Source organism: Puma concolor, chromosome C1 (assembly GCF_028749965.1).
Source record: "Puma concolor isolate L17-30 chromosome C1, mPumCon1.1.hap2, whole genome shotgun sequence".
In the NCBI taxonomy this organism is placed as follows: Eukaryota; Metazoa; Chordata; class Mammalia; order Carnivora; family Felidae; genus Puma; species Puma concolor.
The window spans coordinates 66,095,890-66,116,800 of record NC_141674.1 but is presented as its reverse complement, the minus strand read 5'-3'; the positions used below and the strand labels follow the sequence as shown (position 1 = coordinate 66,116,800).

General features: G+C 38.7%; 1 protein-coding gene across 3 annotated transcripts in view; it reads right to left on the bottom strand.

Annotated features, from left to right (window-relative positions):
* Positions 1–20,911, bottom strand: part of PTGFR (prostaglandin F receptor) — a 309,526-nt gene that overhangs the window by 41,331 nt on the left and 247,284 nt on the right. The window contains exons 1-2 of one of the 3 annotated variants that reach the window (XM_025912460.2): positions 10,558–10,693; positions 8,236–9,106 (exon numbers count right to left, since the gene is read on the bottom strand). In XM_025912460.2, the coding sequence (XP_025768245.1) occupies positions 8,236–9,033 (798 nt within the window). In that variant the 5' untranslated portion in view covers positions 9,034–9,106; positions 10,558–10,693. Of the gene's footprint in view, positions 1–8,235; positions 9,107–10,356; positions 10,530–10,557; positions 10,694–20,911 lie in introns of those variants that run through there. The other 2 variants (XM_086717367.1, XM_086717366.1) reach the window with 2 other exon arrangements.

The window sequence follows — 20,911 nt, the reverse complement described above, 5'->3', positions numbered from 1 at the left end:
CCCTGCTCCCAGACAAGGCTGGAAAAATGCAAACAGTTATATTTATCTCACATTACATGTGGAAACAGAAGGAAAAGGAGGATGCACATATGAGCAAGAGATTGAAGAAGGGAGTGCAAAGAACATGGGTAAAATGAAGAAGCTAGAAAATATGATTCCTAGTGTGTGCCTCAGGAGTACTTTCCCAGGTCAAGTCTCCATCTCGGCTTCACCCTCCACCTGGAGAGACACCCCACGTTTTGCTCAGCAAATGCCTGCTGAATGAACAAATCAATGAGTAAAATAACGAGTCCATTAAAGCATCAATGAATTATTTTATTTTCTTCATTTCTATTATGAATGTTCACATTTTTTTCTTTATTTTCAGTCCTTTCCAACACTTTCTTTATGTATAATCTCAGAAAGAGTTGGTGGTTTCTGTAATGCTTCACTTCACCATTTATTTCTCTTCTATATCTTGAGTCACTTTTCTTATCAAATGATAGCATAAAATACTGATTTGAATTATTAACTTGTTATGATATGATTTAATTTTTCTGCTACTCCTGTTTCATTACTTGAAAATTCTTCTAGCTTTCAATATTAGTTTATTACAGCCTGCTGTATTCTTATCTTGTTCAAACCTGTCCAAATACTGTCTTATTTGTACATTTTTATATCACTAGGAATTATATGCATTATGATCTCTCTCTCCTTGTTTTTCACAGTTTACATGACCTCACTTAGGATCACATTTACTTCCAGTAATTTTTCCTTCTAAGTGATATACTATAGAAATTTTTCACCTTCATGTTATAAAAAACAATCTCATCCACAAATATTCACAACAGAATACCTGTTACTCTGTTAGAATAGAAAATATAATCAAGTATCTTCATATTTCAATTTGCTACACATACCCTTTCTTCTCATCGTCTACAAGTATTGTTGCTTACAGCACAGATATTGTGACAGTTAAATCACAGAGATTGTTACTATAGTATCTAAAACACTGCTTTGCACAATGGTAGGTGCTCTATAAATATTTGTCAAATAAATAAATAAATCGTGGACAGCCATCTACTATAGCATCCATTATTCATTTAATAACTAAAAAGTGCCTTCAATCATCTCATTGACAAAGTTACTGTCTGGCAACATTAATGTTTTGTTGTTTTTTTTTTAATTTGAGAGAGAGAGAAAGAGCACACGAGCTGGGGAGAGAGGCAGAGGGAGAGAGAGAGAGTGAGAGAGAATCTTAAGCAGACTCCATGTCCAGCACAGAGCTACATGGGACTCAATCCAACCACCAGGATCATGATCTGAGCTGAAATCAAGAGTCGGATGCTCAACTGACTGAGCCACCCAGGCACCCCTGCATTAATATTTAATCATAACAGCAACCATAACAATAATAGTATAATAACTGAAGCATAGATACTATGTCAGGCACTATTTTAACTTGCATTATTAATTTATTTAGTCCTCACAACAACCCAAGGAAGTTGAGAACTATTACAACACCTTTTACATATGAGGAAACTGAGGCACAAAGTGGTTATGGTCACACAGCCAGGAAGTGGAAGAAATAAGACTTATCTTAGCTCTCAGGGTATATCTTTTACTCCAAGCTATAAGCTCTTTGAGGAAAGAGCTTTATCTCTCACTCCCTAGAACTACTCACAACCTGGGCATACTGCCTTATACCTAACAGTCTCAATCATTTTGAACTAATTTTAACTTGATTTAAATAATTTGTACATTAATACCTTGTAAATTATTATAATTATAAAATATTAGAGAATTTGAATAAGATGCAAAAGATTAGCAGGCGACATCTTTACTTCTTACGAGACAGTGAAATAAGGAACAGTGACCCTAAACTTCAGGTGGAAATGTCCAAGAAAAGTTTTATGAAGCTGCGAGCTCCCTATGCTCCTTTCCAGTGCAAGCAAAGCTTCTTCATAGAGGAGAACATGGAAAACATCTGAACTAAACAGGGATGATCTTTTCTAATTGAGATGGTGGGTGGCAGGATTTGGGGATTTTAGATTTACTACGAGCCAATCACTGTACTATCGATGTAGGGAGGTCAAATCATTTTTTCTGATAGCACTTTTAAGGAAATAGCATTATTATAATCGGTTGACAACGGTACAGAATTGGCTTAGAGTAGCTCCATGTGACAGCTAAGAGGTGGTAGGGTTGGGATCCTGTCCCCTTCCTGTACTTGAATAACTACAGTACCTAAAGAGAAGGCTTAATTTGAAACTGTGCACTAAAAGCTAAAAATAAATCCTTTTACATAATCCCATTGTCTCTGTCTCCTTCACCACCATACCACAGCCACTCCATTCTGACATTCCACTGTCTGAATTCTTTTTGAGGATTTATTAGCCAAGGGGGAGTGAGAAAAACCACCTCCCCATCTGTATGAAGCCATAATTGTACCCGCTCTTTTGTGACACTACCATACTTACACCCAGGACAGAGGATGGACAGAATGACAAACTTATACAAGCTTTGAAAAGTAATATTTGCAAATATCAAAAGGCAGTTTTTTTCCTATTGGATGAAATCCTCTCTAAATATAGATAAACAGCATTGATATCCGAGGTAAATTTCATGTGATTATAAATGCCTTCCAGAGCAAATATAAATGGAAGGCATTTTATATACCCCCCTGTAAGGATACGACTAAACAAATAAAGTTAAAACTGGCAACCTAGAGAGATTCTGGGCACATTAACATCTTGAATTGTTCTTTAAATGTTTGGGAGCTTAATAAAAACCCCAAGACACATTAAGCCAGAAGATTTTTATATCCAAGGGAGTATAAATAAATCCACATGTTTCTGATTCATTTACACTTGAATCACTCAAGCAATGTTTTTAAGTGCCGTCCCAATGTCTATGGTATCTTTGGGCATTTTTATAACTCTTTCTCCTTAAAAACAGGAAATCATGTTTTGTTAAGAGTAAATGAACTTAAAATACCAAAATTATTCCACACCACTGTACACATATAAAGCAGATTTTTATGAAAATCGTCAGCTTAGCAATGTCTTTTTTAATTGATTGACCTTTGCAGGACCAATTTTACACTATATGCTCCATGGAGGGAGATAATAAACTAAAAGGAATTCAACTCCAAAGATGTATACATAGCTCAATATATTAGTCGAATCAGACTGTAAACCTATGTGTAATATATGTTCTATTTAGATAATATATGAACAAATGGGCTTCTGAAAGACTGTCTTAAGCTGGACTCTGCAGGAAATAAACTTTGAGACAGAGATCTGCAAGCTGGGAGTGGTTCCGGGGAGTGTGGGATGGTGAGGGAAGCAGGGTTTGGCAAAGAGGGAAGCAGAGTTCAGTGCATTTGCAACAAAGGCCTCAGCCAGTGAGTTCTGAAGTATGGATGACCCTTCAGAAATGTCCTAAATGAGGCAAGGGGGTAAGAGTTTTGTATCTCTACAACCATCCGTCCCTGCATACACAGTGACCAAAGGGTGCACCACAGTCAAGGCACCTTCCGTTGACTAAGGGTAACTTCCCGGAGAGCAAGGCTCACCTATCATTTGCCATTAGCCCTCTAAGACCTGTTCATTATGATGCCAATACCTTTAGTAATTGAGTCAAACTTCAATCAGCTACCTAATTTTGTTATTTATATCTGACAAACATCTTAGTGACTAAATGTTTAACTACATTGACTAGAAACACTAGCGTAAGGGTAATAGCCTTTTTAAAAATCAAGTTCAAAATTTATATATGCAAGAGAACACATTTCTTGGGTAAACCCACCTACATAAGAAATCTATGTACTTTTCATATACTTTACACTTCTTTTCCCAAGTCAAAATTATCTTCTATCCCTGAAGAGAAAGTAAACAAACGTATGGCCTTCTAGTAAAAGATTGTCAAAGTTTAATAGCATCTACAGTTGCTGACTTAGGGAACAGATTAAAAATTACCACTTGGTTTCAGTATTTGCTTAATTAACTCTTACCTACAAAACTGCGAATCCACATTCTGGTCAATCATTTGCAATCTTTTGACATTCATATTACTTAAGTTACAGTCAACCAGTCAACAAGTATTTATTGCTCTGCCAAACTGGTTAAATAAGCATAGCAATAATAATGAATTCTTTTCAGGGTTACATATTCTAGAAATGGAACATTAAAAAGAATCATTACTTGTATAAAGGCAAAAATAACAAGAAAATGTTACTTGAAGTGTGGATAAATGGGGTTTTTTTCCCTCACTCTAGAAACAACGAAAGAATGTCTTTAAGATTTATTTATTAAGGAGAAGCGATTCACCTAGGATATGCACAAGACAATTTTATAACTGCCATTTGACTCTTAAAGATTTTTGTATTAATTTGTTGCTAAATGAAATCATAAGCTAATAAGTGCTCGTTGGAGTTTCCTGTATTTTTCAGTTGGGATTGTAATTAACCGAATTTATATGAGCTCACCATGTTTAAAACTATAAAATCCAGATATTGTAAAATTTTTAATTTCAAAATTTTAATGAGCTATATTTTAAACTAATACTATTTTTGTACTACATTTCTGAATCTTAATTCCTGAAAACACACATTTCCTCCTTTGGAAAAATAACACATTAAATTTAAAAATTAAAAAAAAACGGGATTTTTAGGGCAATGAAACTATTCTGCATGATACTGTAATGGTGGACACATGGGACACATGTCAATATACATTTATCAAAACTCACACAATCTACAACACTAAGGTAAAACACTACAGAGTTTAGTCAATAAGAATGTAACGGTATTGACTCATGAATTGTGACAAATGTACCACACCCAGGTAAGACTTAATAATAAGGATACCTGGGGGTGTGGGAGGGACATGAGAGGGTATATGTGAACTCTGTGCTTACCACTCATTTCCCTGTAACCCTAAAGGTACTCAAGAAAAATAAAGTCTATTAAAAACACAAAGGAAGAGAAAACTCAAACAACAGGATCATCTTACTTTGTATTGACTGAACCTAATCATCAAAATTAATAAAGTATTCCCTTTGTCATCAGCTACAAATTTAAATAATTTTAGAAAGTATGCTTCTATTGATAAATTCTGATGCACTAAATCTTGTCAAGCACAAACACTATCATCTGCTCCTTTTCATGAGTGCACCTGTATCTTTGTTTCAGTTTGAGGCTTGAACATGACAGTGATAACAGGTCAGAAAATGTGTATAGATGTTCATTCAAATTATAAATCCAAATGATTTATTGGGTTTAGATTGTATGAATCCAGTTGATTCATACTCATCAATCATAGAAAGAAGACACATGATGTAAAGTAGGGCACTGTGGAAGCTGTTAGCATTATAGTACAACTATGGGAATCCAGAAGCTTGATTTCAGAGACACTTTAAAAATGGACAGTAGACATATGTGGAATTGAAACAAAACAGATGAACATAGGAGAAGGGAAGGAAAAATAAAATAAAGAGAGAGGGAGAGGCAAAGCATAAGAGATTCTGAAATACAGAAGACAAACTGAGGGCTGGTGGAGGGGTGTTGGGTGGGGAGATGGGCTAAGTGGGTGATGGGCATTAAGGAGGGCACTTGTTGGGATGAGCACTGGGTGTTTTATGTAAGTGATGAATCACTAAATTCTACTCCTGAAATCATTATTACACTATATGTTAACCAACTCGGACTTAAATAAAATTTAAAAATTAAAAATATAAGATAAAATAAAAATGGAGAATAGAGAATGATGGCTCAGTCATTAATATCTATGCACTTTTTCTAAGCATTTAAGGGAAAAAAAAGAGAAATGTTTCAAATGAGATATTAGTGTTGGGTGCTATTTGGCATTCCCAAACCTGAGTTTTTTATGAGGGCTCCATTTAGAGCTGTCTGATGGCCTTAACCTAATGCCCAAGGCACATGTGTCCAGACCACAAAAGTTATAAATCCTTTAGGCAGAATGTGCTATGAAGACCCAGGTCTCCACAAGAGAAACCAGGAATGCAAAGAATGCTTCAAATAAAAGGAGAATGCATCTGTGGTATATCTACCATGCATCTCACACAGAAATAATTCTCACACTAAAAAGTACTGATACATTGGTGTCATAGATGTATTGATAACTTGTAAATAGAACACAGATCTCAGAAATAAAATTATGCGTCTACTAAAAATATGTTCAAAATATGAATTAAATTATATCCAATTTAACAGTGAAGGAAGCCAAGAATTCAGAAAGAGAAATTAAAGAAAAACATAAGTTCAAAATATCCATGATGAGCATGAAATTGTGCTACCTTCCACCGTGTCACCGCAGCTAACCTGTCATTCCTATTTCCCAGTCAGAAGCCAGAATGAAGCAGGATTTTAAACGTGACTGGAACAAACAAAAAACCAAAGCACCAGTGATTATCTCAGTTGTCCAGACTATCTTGTATCTCACTGAGTTCACTGTTTTGTTGTTTTCAGGTTCTCTCCAGCGCTAGGGCCCTCATTTAAAATTTTTCTTTAAATATTTTCAGGTACCTCTTTTCTCACCTTCTTCACATTCCCTTTCCAACCTCCAAATTAATTTCAGTGCTATTCATACTCACTTTTTACCTGGAAAAGTTACTGTGTTTCAAAGTTTAAGGAAAAAAGAAGAAGCATTGTCCAAGGGAAATTCCCTTTGTTGAGTGGTGTAAATTAAAATCTCCAAGAATGAGCACTAAAGTGATTCTAAGTATTGATAGAACTGCTCTCTGCTATTCAGATTCAAATAACTAGACTCTGAGCACAGATCAGATCACTGCTTGGGTTCACCCCAGGCCTCCTAAACTGACAACAAGCAGGCCTCAAAATGTTGACCTGCCACTGACAATCTCAACCTGACCCCCATCCCCCGTGGTTGGGTTCTTAGGACCAGTTCAGGCACATCATGAAAAAATATTTAAGTGATTTAACAATTGAAGATGCTAAATTCAAAGTGTGAGGACATAATATGAATAAAGAAATATTCAAAAAGTAGAAATCCTTTTGTAAAATAAAGTCAGCCGTCACGGAATCTGTCAGCCACAGAAGCTCTCCCCAACTTTCTTGTGCATCAGGATCAGCAGGATTGTTGATTAAAACTCCACTGGCAACAATTCTCAGACAGTGGTCCTGCTGGGGGCCTAGGAAAACTGCATCAGTAACAAGTACCAGGCAAAGTATGACCACAACCTTTCTGTTCCATCTACCTTTGTCTCCCCGGTTTGCCTTACCTCTGCCTGCGGACCACCTATATTATTGTCTCTAGCCCATTTCTTCACTGGTACAGAAAAAGGAATAAAAATCATCTTTGCTGCTTTCACTCACTATGTACAGAGGATTCTTTTCTCTTTCGTGACATGTTGTCGACCTTTCTGTCATAAAATGATGAAGGGAGTTAAGGCCATACTTATCAATTACAAGAAGGTAATCTTGTATCTTGGTATCTACCATGAAGGTAATATAAATGACTTATGTTTGTTGCTAATTCCTTAACTTTAGCCTTCATTTACAAATAAAAATATCAAGCTGTGAAACATAGCTACTGGCTACATTAAAAAAAAAAAAAAAGGAATGGAATGGAATGATAAGAGAAGGATCCTTGGCTCTCCTGAGCATCATACCTCTCCCTGAACTATTGGCACTGCTCTTGGGTTGGTGTACTAGTGATCACTTCACCTAATCTATCCATAGACTTCACCTGCACTATCCAACTATTTCAACTCATCACCTCCTCTTGCAAGCCGAGACCTAGTCTTATATGTTTAGAAAAACTCAGTAGCTAATATGCCTTTTCTATAAGTTAAAAGTCTCTGTGACTTGCTACCAAGACTTGGTTGAGTCCACTCCAATACTGTATTATACTTGGTCATTTTTGTTTCACACACTTTAGAAACCAATCCTATTAAGTATATTAAAACTATGTTACTCTTTTAAAATTACTCCCTACTCTACTGCAAGCAGGTTACACTATGGTTAGAATTGTTTAGCAAGACCCTTCTTTCAACTCAGGACTTGTGGGAAAATAACCACATGAACCATAAGTAGCTTAATTCTAAGCCAGAGCTGGGTGTTGACATATGTTTTGAGTAGGAATAAACTCCAGCATTTAAAAGATTGAACACTGTTGCCCATCAAGACTAACAGCTTCAAAAAACACAACAAACCCTGTATTAAACATGGAAAAATGGAAGAAAGCAGAAATTGTCAAAACGTTAGACGCTTACCAGAAATGGACTCCAGCAAATGCAGGAGACACACATTATAGCCAGGAGCTGGATGACCATTTCAAAATGATGAGACCTGCCTTGTCTGTGCTGCTGACTTTTAAATTTAACTCTTAAAAGTGTGATTCCCGTGATGGCATTGCACAGGAATGAAACGCCAAGGGCTAAGAGCCCCAGAAAAGAAAAGAGTAGAAGATAAAACCTATCTTCCCAGTCTTTGACGTGTTCTGTTTTGTAGAAACACCAGGTCTTCGATGCTTGGATTTTATAGTTTCGATGCCCAAGGATGGGTAGCAAAGCTATGAAAACAGCAAACAAGCACACTCCACTCAACATCATTTTCACATGTTTGGATGTAATTTTCGTTGAATGAAATATTGGTTTGGTGACTCCAATACATCGCTCAATGGCCATCACGCTGCCTAGAAAAAGTGGGCACAGACCAGAGAATACCATGCAGATACCAAAAATACTGCAAAGGATGTTCGACTGGTCAAAGCGGATCCACTCTTTATCAGAAGCGTATACAAAGACTGCTATAGCTCCATTGATGAGGTGGCCAAAGAAGTCTGTGATTACCAGGGCACTAGCGAAAAGCAGAAATGATGCCTTGGACTTCTGTCTAAATCTCTGATAGGCCTTCATGAGAATAGCAATGGCAAGGCTGTTTGATAAGATTCCCACTGTCATGAAGATTACTGAAAAAAATACTGAAACCCGGTTTTCCGTCTGGCAAGTTGTATTTGAAAGGAGCCCAGCTTCAGGAGACACTGGCTGTTTGGAATTGTTCATAGACATCGTTGTGGAGATAAAAAGCTGGCCACTTAAGTCATCTCCCTCTCAAAACAGTGCAGGCTTCTAGTCCGGACATCTGCAGCATAAAGACAGAGGAATTATGAGCCCTGGATAACTGCTCATCTGACATTTAAGACTGAAGCGCCCCAGCACCCTGTGGTGAGAATCAGATTTATCTGGCCTATCATAAGCAAGGTTGCATCATACCAAAGCAGCACACATCTGCCTGCGGTTCCACATTTCATGTTCAAGGTAAAGAGGCTGCCAAACTTGAGACCCTTTGGTTAAGGCTGTGGCCCCTCTGCAAATGGGTTCCTCCTAAATCTCCTCCTGACACTTCACAGACACCTTAAAACTGTTAAAGCTTACAAAATCACTAACAAGATTAGATTTAAACCCAAGAAAATTTGTAAAAGCATACTAGTCTGTTTAAATAATTAAGTGACCGTTTCAAGTTTTGCTTTTTTTTTTTTTTTTTTTCATACGCTTTGTCCCCAAACTGCAGATTATTCTTTAGGTAAACTACCTGTTTGTCAGGCGGACAAAACCATCTTCTTCGAACTTTGGGAGGGGGCCGAGTGGACCGGCAAACTCACTGTTGTTAAACGGGGCTTCCCACAGTACGTTCTAAGACTGTTGAATTTAGATCAAATAATAGCAAACCACACGGTCTGGCACCCCTGGAAGGTAGACTGGTGGGTCCCTAAGAAGCTTTTCTTGTCGAGCCACAACCTGTGCAGAAATCCCGGCTCTCTCGGTAGGAAAGGAGGCAGGTCATGCACATTGTGAGCACATGCTGTTGATCAAGTGACAGCTTCAGGGGAGCGACATCTAACGCGAAGTATTCATTTGTATTCATTTATCGTCCTCTCCGTAGTGTGCTGAGATCTGAGTCACAGACCTTGATACCCAAGACCACAGCCACCCACCCGCCCCAACTAATTCGATTGGGGTTTCCCCGAGACGCTTTCCGGGAGGCTGGGAATTACCGAGCCATCCTTTCCTGGGCCCGGCCCGAGTGGGGCCGCCCGGGCTGCCGGCGGCCGCCTGCTCCGGGTCTTACTCACAGCTCAACTTTCGCCGTTACTACCCCTCTGCCCCTAAGCCTCCGCTTGCAACATCCTTCCCAAACCTAACTTGCTGAAACTTTCTGCTATTGCTCAAACGCCAAAGGGCCGGTTCCCTTCCTCCCTGGGGGGCGCCAAAGGCCTGCGCTTGCCCCTGCGCGGGACTCCCAAGGGTCGCTGGCCGGGAACCGCAGGACGAGAAGAGAACTCCCTCTTGGCCCGGTTCCCTCCCTTGAGACCCTTTCCACCCGCTTCCTACTCGCGCAGCTCTGAATCGGTTCGCGTCGGCCGGAATACTCTTCTCTCTGAAGATCTCCCCAGCTCGGGCCATCTGGTCCAAACTTGTTGCCAAGCTCAGACTAAGGTGCCCTCCAGTGCGGCTGGGTGAGCGCGCCGCCTCGGTCGGGTGGAGCACCCGGAGGCCGACGCGCGGGAATCCAGCCCCTGGAAAGGTGGTTACCTTGGCCTCCCGGGCCGCCAGCAGAACTGTCGGCGAAGGGCGCGCGGCTCCCAGTGCCATCGCGCGCCCGGCTCCTCTCCCGGCCGCTGCGGGCTCCTCTGGCGCAGCGCCGCGCTCCCGCTCGGCTCCGCTAGGCACCGCAGCACGTCCCTCCGCGCGCTGCCCCAGCGCGGAACCTGCGGGCGCGCTGGGCTCCTCTGGTGCCTCAGCGCCCAGCGGCGCTCGCAGCCTGGGCGGGATGGAGAGCGTGGGTGACCTCAGCCCCCCTTCCTCTCGTCGCTCCTCTCCGCCCCCTTTTCCAGGAGCCCAGAGCCCCAGCGCGAGACACCCGGGCTGCGCGCCCCTGTGTAACCGCATCCCCCCTCAGCATCAGAGCTGCCCTTGCAGCAGCCCCACCGCTCAGGGAAAAGTTTTGCTTCAACCTTGTGTTCAAGCTAAAGGCGCCGCCTCTAAAGCTGCAAAATAGGAATCGGGAGAGTTGAGAAGAGCCTGCAGACAGCTGTCTTGGCAGCGTGTTGTACTGTCCGATTGTAGTTTGCAGACTGAATTCGCCCCAAATCCACCTCGAAAGGGGTAAAGAAACCAAGGAGGGAGAGAGCGACGGTGGGGCTTAGCCGATATCCCCAGGGGGTTTAGAACAAGTATTCAAGCCACGTGTTGTAAATGAAAGCAGTCGCTGCCTAAGGGTTCACTGTCACTGAGAAGACTGGACTACTTTCTAACTTTTCTAATGTGGGAAGGAGAAGAGAAGGGAAGTATTCATGAAGGACACCTGCAGATAAGGGATTAGTAACATTTTAATGATTTTAAAAGCCCAATGTTGACAGTATTTCTAATGGTGTGTTTACCCAGCTTTGTGAATCTAAATTTTGTGGAGATCGTTTTATGATCAAGTGAAGAAATACCCACTACTTCCTTAGGAATTATGATTTGAGTCATTTTAACACTGTAACTGCTTTTTTGCTAATATTGTTTGGATCCATACCTGCTGTGTCTCATTCTTCCAGCGAAACACTTAAGGAAATCTATTACCGACCCTTGCTCTTTTTTATTTTAGTAAAATGTTGCCACCACCTATGTGAAAAAACAGTGCCACGTGGAAATAAACCCTCTTTTCTGTTCTAAAATCAGAAGGGGCCTCTAAATTCCTGGAAATTGAAAAGGACCATAAAACGCTAAAGTAAGATAAAATAAATTAGTCATTAACTATAGAAAGGAACAACTGCACAGTTTTCCCCTGTGGTAGATACTGAGATTTTTTTTTAATGATATGATCATAACTTGTAAAATAAACTGTTATTCAGGTATGGTCAGGGACTTGAACAATTTGATTAACCAAATATTCTGGTTAGTAAAGGAATATTATATCTGGGTAACCAGTATCCAAAGAACAACTCTACTAAACTATGCTTAAAACATGAATGCCATAGACCAATATTCTTTCCTTGAATGATTAAGAACACTTAATCACATTACATTGCTATTATCTGTTTATTTATGTCTCTCCCACTGAAATTAATTCTGCAGAGGTCTTGTTCATCTCTCCATCCTCACCTAGGACTGTGCCTGGTCATTTATCTGCTGTTTGCATTTATCAGTGTTACAACCAGCATTTCTAGTATCATACTTTTGAGACCTTGACAACTCTCCATCTCTCACTGGAGCACCTAACTAACATCAGCTGCTCTATGGTGCAAAAAAAAAAAAAAAAAAAAAAAAAAAACTTATTAATGTAATGTCGCATCATAACATTCTTTATGTGACATATTCAAAACAATAGCAATTTATTTTTCAAAATACTACATAAATCCCACTTTTTAAAAAAAAGTATCTACTTTGCATGTATTCTTGGAGTTTCTTTTTTAGAATCCAATCCTTAATCAAGACGCATTTCACTTGGGATTCAATAAAAGATTCTAAAACACCAACATCTCTTCTCCTCAAGATAAAAACAATATGTTACTCTTGGTAGAGCCAGCTACTAATCAGTATGGAAGATTAAACACCTAACTTTTCTTAAAAAAATTACACACATACACACTTTGGCCTTATGGGACCCAAATCTGATCCTCTATTCCAAGTTCCCAAAGGTAGCCTTTGACTGCTTATATAAGGAAGAATAACATATAATTCCACAGACAAGAAAAACAAACAGGTCAAAAATGATTGGGGCGTGGGGAATGGCTGATAAACTCTTCTGAAACATAGTAGTTGGTATCCTGAGAAGTGGATACTCTTATAAAACTATTCATTTACACATGCATTCAACAAAATTTTTGAGCACTTACTTTGTGTCAGGCGCTGTTTCGAGGTGGCAGAGATGCAGCTACATGAACAAAACACCCCTGCTCAGGTGTGACTTCTAGGCCAAGAGAAGGCACTTACTTTTGTGGCACCTGTGCCGGAAACCTTAAAGTGATTTTAGATGTCCAGGATTCCCTTTGTGTGAAATGGAGGCAAAGCTGATGTCAGCCGGTCTACAAGGAGATAACATACCGGGACAGGTACATGCATGGCAATCCACCTTCACTCAGAATTCAGTGCAGGACACTTTGCTAAGGAGACGTGAACACTATAATTAAAGTCAGAGAAACGGGGACTCAGTGACACTGAGGCGGCAATAAAAACTCCATAAAAGTTAAAGGGAGTGTTGGAAGTGGAATTTTATAGTTTTAATAAAACTGTCTAGAAATCTTTTCTGGAATTTGCCATTGAGATTAATAGTAGACACATGCCCTGATTTGGAAACTAATAACTTCTTTCGGTTTTTTATTTTTATTATATAACTATTTGATACATAAAAAGTAATACATGTAACACATTGGTTAATTGTGAATTATAACAATATAAACACCCATGCACCAACTACCTAATATAAGGACAGCATTCATTTCCTACAAAGCACCACAAAGTCGAGGGGGCTTAAACACTAGAAATTTATCATCTTACAGTCTGGAGGCTACAAGTCCAAAACCTCCTTCTATGGGCTGTGGGGGGAATCTATTCCATGTCCCAGGCCTGCCTTCTGGTGATTTGCTGGTAATCTTTAGTGTTTCTTGGTTTGTCGATGCATCACTCCAATCTCTACCTTCATCAGCAATCTATGCCATCCTCCCCATGTCTCTGATCTCACAAGGGGTCTTTTAAGGACCCCAGTCACATTACATTAGGGATCCACTGTACTCCACTATGACCTGGTCTTAATTAATTATGTCTGCAATAACCCTATTTCCAAATAAGTTCACATTCTGAGATACTGGGGATTAGGACATCAATATATCTTTTTTAGGGGGGAAGCAATTCAATCCATAACAAGAACCATACTAGAACATTACTGATATTGCTACATTTATTTATGTTTCTGCCCCATTCCATTCCTCTGTATCTCTCTCTCAGGCATAAAAGACATAACCACTATCCTGAATTGTGTGTTTGTCATCATTCTCTTGAATTTCATTACTTTATCACATAAATATGCAGATGAACCAACATATTATTTAATTTTCCTTATAACTTAACCTTCCATAACTTGCTTTTTTCATACAAGATTTATAAGATTCATGCATATTGTTGTATGCAGTAGTAGTTTATTCTTTAACAAAGTTCTATAATATCTCACTGTTTGGATATCCAAATTTTTAAAATATTATTCTGTCAATAACCCTTGGGTTTTGTTCTCAGAAAATATTCCGCTATGAGTATGGTCTCATACTCTTCACCTTATGTAGGAGTTTCTCTAGAATACGTACCTTGTGTGAAATTACTGGATCATAAGGTGTGAGAATGTTCACCTTTACAAGATAATGCTGAAATTTTGTATCAATTCATACTCCTTAAACAGTGCATAAGGATGTCTTGCCAGCCACATTTCGTGATAATGCTTGGAACTGTCTACCTTCTCATTTATTGCTAGCCAGATGGTAGTAAAATGATATTACATTGCAAACCTAAATTACATTTCCCTTTACATTTATGTTTATTCTTCTATGAAATGTCTGTCTCTTTCATCCAATTTTTTACTGAGTTGTTTGTCTTCTCATTAATTCTTTTGTGTTCTAGATACTAACCTCTTTCAGTCATACATTTTGAAAACATCTTTTTCCAAATCACACCTTGTCTTTTCATTCTCTTTATGCTATCAATTTTTATGAACAGTTGTTCATTTTTTGCATATTTTTACTTTTTATCTTTTGTATTTTTAATGGAAGTAGAGTTGACATTTAATGCTGTGTTAGTTTCAGGTGTACAATATAGAACTACCATACAATTCAGGAATTCCACTTCTGGGTGTTTACCCAAAGAAAATGAAAACACTAATTCAAAGACATGTGCACTCCTATATTTACTGCAGCATTATTTACAATAGCTAAGATATGGAAGCAATCTAAATATCGATCAATAGATGAGTGGATAAGAAAGATGTGGTATATACACACAATGGAATATTACTTAGCCATAAATAAAGAATAAAATCTGCCATTCACAACAACATGGATGGACCTAGAAGTATTATACTAAGTGAAATAAATCATACAAAAAAATACACAATGATTTTACTTATACATGGAATCTAAGAAATAAAATAAATAACAAAAAGAGAAAAAAACTGATATAGATAACAATCAAGTGGTTGCCAGAGGGAAAGAGTATGAAAGGAAGGGCAAAATAGGTGAAGGGGATTAAGAGGTACAAACTTCCAGTTATAAAATAAATAAGTCCATGGGGATGAAAAGTACAGCATAGGGAATATAGTCAATAATACTGTAATAATTGTATATAGTGACAGATGGTAACTACACTTATCCTGGTGAGAACTTTGTAAACTATGTAATTGTCAAACCAGTTTTTAATTTTAATGTGACCAAATTTAAATATTCTAAATCTTATCTTTTGTGTTGCCTTTTAGCATTTTTGTGTCACTTTTTTTAAAATATTAATTCCAGTGTAGTTAAGATACAGTGTTATATTAGTTTCAGGTGTACAATATAGTGATTCCACAATTTTATACATTACTCAGTACTCAACAAGATGACTGTACTCTTAATCCTCATCACCTGTTTCACCTTCCCCCTCCCCCCCCCCCCCGATTTCCCTTCTACTAACCATCAGTTTGTTCTCTATACTTAAGAGTCTGTTTTTTGGTTTGTCTCTTGTTTTTTCTTTTTTTTTTCTTAAATTCCACAGATGAGGGAAATCATATGGTATTTGTCTTTCTCTGACTAATTTCTCTTAGCATTATAATCTCTAGCTCTATCTATGTTGTTGAAAATGCAAGATTTCATTCTTTTTATGGCTACATAATATACTATATCTTCTTTATCCATTCATTTATTCATAGACACTTGCTTCCATTATTATACTAAGCAATAAACATAGGGGTGCATATATCCTTTCAAATTAGTGTTTTCATATTCTTTGGGTAAATTACCCAGTACTGCAATTACTGGATCATAGAATATCTCTATTTTTAATTTTTTTTAACTTGTTTTTTAATGTTTATTCGTTTTTGAGAGAGAGACAGACTGCAAGCAGGGGAGGAGCAGAGAGACGGGGAGACACACAATCTGAAGCAGACTCCAGGCTCTGAGATGTCAGCACAGAGCCCAATATGGGCTCCAACTCACAAACTGTGAGATCATGACCTGAGCTGAAGTTGGACACTTAACCAATGGAGCCACCCAGGCACCCATCTATTTTTAATTTCTTGAGGAATCTCCATACTATCTTCCACAGGCTGCACCAGTTTGCATTCCTACCAAAAGTGCAAGGGGTTTCCTTTTTCTCCATGTCCTCACAACACTTATTGCTCCTTGTGTTTCTGATTTTAGCCATTCTGACAGGGGTGAGATAATATCTCATTGTGGTTTTGATTTGCATTTCCCTGATGATGAGTGATGCTGAGCATCTTTTCGTGTAACTGTTGACCATCTGGATGTCTTCTTTTTAAGTTTAAATAAACTTTATTACAATAACCTTGCCTAAGTCTATAAGTCCTTATTACTTTTTTTTTTTTTAATTTACATTCAAGTTAGTTAGCCTATAGTACAACAATGATTTCAGGAGTAGATTCCTTAATGCCCCTTACCCATTTAGCCCATCCCCCCCTCCCATAACCCCTCCAGTAGTAACCCTCTGTTTGTTCTCCATATTTAAGAGTCTCTTATGTTTTGTCCCCCTGCCTGTTTTTATATTGTCTTTGCTTCCCTTCACTTGTGTTCATCTGTTCTGTGTCTTAAATTCCTCATATGAATGAAGGCATATGATATTTGTCTTACTCTGAATGACTAATTTCACTTAGCATAATACCCTCTACTTCCATCCACATTGTTGCAAATAGCAAGATTTCATTCTTTTTGATTTCTGACTAATACTCCATTGTATATATGTACCACATCTTCTTTATCCATTCACTGGATGTGTTCTTTAGAGAAATGTCTGTTCACGTCTTCTGCATGTATTTAATTGGATTATTTGTAGGTTTTTGTGTGTTGAGCTGTATAAGTTCTTTATATATTTTGGATACTGACCCTTTATTGGATATGTCATTTGCAAATATCTTCTCCCATTGGGTAGGTTGTCTTTTACTTTTGTTGATTGTTTCCTTGCTGTGTAGAAGCTTTTTACTTTGATGTAGTCCCAATAGTTTATTTTTGCTTTTGTTTCTCTTGCCAGAGAAGACATACCTAGAAAAATATTGTTATGGCAGATGTCAGAGAAATTACTGATTAGGCTCTTTTCTAGGATTTTTATGGTTTTCTGCCTCGCATTTAGGTCTTTAATCCATTTTGACTTTATTTTTATGTACCGTGTAAGAAAGTGATTCAGTTTCATTTTTTTTGCATGTAGCTGTCCATTTTCCTGACATCATTTGCTGAAAAGACTGCCTTTTTCCATTGCATGTTTTTGCCTCTTTTGTCAAAGATTAATTGACCAAACAATTGTGAGTTTACTTCTAGCCTTGCTATTTTGCTCCATTATTTTATGTGCCCATATTTGTGTCAGTACCATACCATTTTTTTTTAGTTTTTTTTTTTTTAACATTTATTTATTTTTGAGACAGAGAGAGACAGAGCATGAATGGGGGGAGGGCCAGAGAGAGAGGGAGACACAGAATCTGAAGCAGGCTCCAGGCTCTGAGCTGTCGGCACAGAGCCTGATGCGGGGCTCGAACTCACGGACCGTGAGATCGTGACCTGAGTGAAGTCGGACGCTCAACCGACTGAGCCACCCAGGCGCCCCAGTACCATACCATTTTTAATACTATACCTTTGTAATATAACTTGAAATCTAGAGTTGTGACACCTCCAGCTTTATTTTTCTTTTTCAAGATTGCTTTGGCTATTCAGGGGTCTTTTGTGATTCCATGTAAATTTTAGGATTGTTTGTTGCAGTTCTGTGAAAAATACTGTTGGTATTTTGATAGTGATTCCATTAAATCTAAAGGTTGCTTTGGAGAGATCAACATTTTAACAATATTTGTTATTCCAATCCATGAGCATGGAATGCCTTTCCATTGCTTTGTGTCATCTCAAATTTCTTTCATCGATGTTTTGTAGTGTTCAGAGTACAGACCTTTCTCCTCCATGGTGGTTTATTCCTAGGCATTTTTATTATTTTTGGTGCAGCTGTAAATGGGATTATTTTCTCAATTTCCCTTTCTGCTGCTTCATTATTAGTGTATAGAAATGCATGAGATTTCTGTACATTGACTTTGTATCTTGTGACCTTGCTGAATTCTAGTAGTTTTCTGGTGGGGTCTTTAGGGTTTACTACATACAGTATCATGTCATCTTCAAATAATGACAATTTTACTTCTTCTTTACCAATCTGGATGTCTTTTATTCTTTTTTCATGTATGACTGCTGTGGCTAGGACTTTTAGCACTATGTTGAATAAAAGTGGTGAAAGTGGACATCTTTGACTTGCCCGTGACCTTGTGGAAAAGCTCTCAGTTTTCCCCATTGAGCATGTTGTTAGCTGTGGGTTTTTCTAAGTCCTTTATTATATTGAAGTAGGTTCCCTCTAAATCATTTTGTTGAGGGTTTTCATGATGAATGGATGTTGTACTTTGTCAAATACTTTTTCTGCATTTATTGAAATAATCATATGAGTTTTTATTCATTCTTTTATTGATGTGATATATCACATTGATTAACTTCTAAATATTGAACCACTCTTGCATCCCAGGAATAATTCCCTCTTGATCATGGTGAACGATTTTTTAATGTGTGCTGGGTTCATTTTGCTAGTATTTTGTTGGGCATTTTTACATCTATGTTCATCAGAGATATTGGCCTGTAGTTGTCTTTTTTTGTGCTGTCTTTATCTGTTTTTGGTATCAGGGTAATGAAAGACTCAGAATGAATTTGGAAGTTTTTCTTCCTTTTCCATTTTTTGGAATAATTTGAGAATAATAGGTATTAACTCTTCTTTAAATCCACTGTATGGGGTTTCCTTTTAACTATTCTCCTTCTCTTGCTGCTTTTAAAATTCTCTCTTTAGGGGTGCCTGGGTGGCTCAGTTGGTTAAGCATCTGACTCTTCACTTCAGCTCAGGTCATGATCTCACACTTCATGGGTTCGAGCCCCACATCAGGCTCTGTGCTGGCAGTGCAAAGCCTGCTCGGGATTCTGTCTCCCTCTTTTTATGTCCCTCCCCTGCTTACTCTATATCTCTCTCAAATAAAAATTTGAAAAATTTAAAACAAAAAACTTTAAAATTCTCTCTTTATCACTACTTTTTGCCATTTTTATCACTATGTATCTCAGTGTGTACCTCCTTGGGTTGATCTTGTTGGGGGCTCTCTGTGCTTCGTAAATCTGGATCTCTGTTCCTTCTCCAGATTAGGAAAGGTCTTCAGCTATCATTTCATCAAACAAATTTTCTGCCCTCTTTTCTCCCTCTTCTTCTGGGATCCCTATAATGCAAATGTTATTATATTTGATGATGTCACTGAGTTCCCTTATTCTGTTTCCATTTTGTGTAATTTTTTTTTTCTTTCACCTGCTCAGCATGATTACTTTCCATTACTCTGTCCTCCAGGTCACTGATTTGTTCTTTTGCTTCCTCTGGTCTGCTATTTATTCCATCTAGTATATTTCTAATTTAATTTATTGTGTTCTTCATCTCTGACTTTTTTTTTCTCTTCGTTAAAGGTTTCACTGATGTCCTCCACTCTCTTCTCAAGTCCAGTGAGTATCTTTATGATCATTACCCAAAATTTTCTTTTTTTAATGTTTATTTATTTATTTTTGAGAGAAAAGGACAGAGCACAAGTGGGGGAGGGGCAGAGAGAGAGGGAGACACAGAATCTGAAGCAGGATCCAGATTCTGAGCTGTCAGTGCAGAGCCCAACACAGGGCTCAAACCCATGAACTGTGAGATCATGACCTGAGACAAAGTGGGACACTCAACTGACTGAGGCACCCAGGCACCCCCATAACTTTAAATTTTCTATCAGACATATTACAGATCTCCATTTTGCATAGGTTTCTTGCTGTGATTTTGTCTTATTCTTTCATTTGGGATATATTCTTTTGTCTCCTCATTTTGTATACCTCTCTGTGTCTGTTTCTGTGCATTAGGAAAGTCAGCTATATATCCTTCTCTTTAAAGTAATGGCCTTATGAAGATGTCCTGGAGTGCCCCCAGTACAGTCTCCCCTGTTTACCAGAACCTGGCACTTCAGAGGTGATTCCTATGTGTGTTGTACGTGCCCTGCTATTGTGGCTAAGCTGATTTTCCCTTCAGTCCAGTCATCTGCTCTCTGCCTGTTGTAGGCAGTGTTTCATCACCATGGTGTTAATGGGCCAATCTGGGCCACCTTGGGCTTGAGCTGAGTCAGACCAGGCATTTGCTAGAGATGCAGTATCACCAAACTTCAAGGTGCTTTCCCTGTGTTGTCCCCTAAGAAGCTTTCATTGGCAGGTGGGGCCTCCAATCAGACTGTCTTCCCCCAGCCCACTGCTGGGACCATAGTCTGACTGGTGTGTATGGTTATCTTTACTTCTCCCCAGGACAAGAGTCACTTTGGAGTGGTGTTGGCCTCTCTCAGGGCTGCTTTCACCCAGCCCAGCTTGTGGCCCTGGTTTGGATGGGCTTCAGCCAAGAGCACATTGAAGGGAATGGATCCAAAACACGCATGGGGGTGGGACACATAGTTTTAGCAAGGTTTGCATTTTGGTCCTCTATAAGAGGGACCTGCCATTGCCACTTCCAGGACTGAGGCCAACCAAATTTGAGTGGGCAGATCCGCAAAGCACATAGGTCAGGAGATATGGTGTTACAAAAGTTTGCACTGGTCTTCTGAGAGAGGGGACTGACAGCACCAGAACCAAAGCAGGCCTGCCTGGAG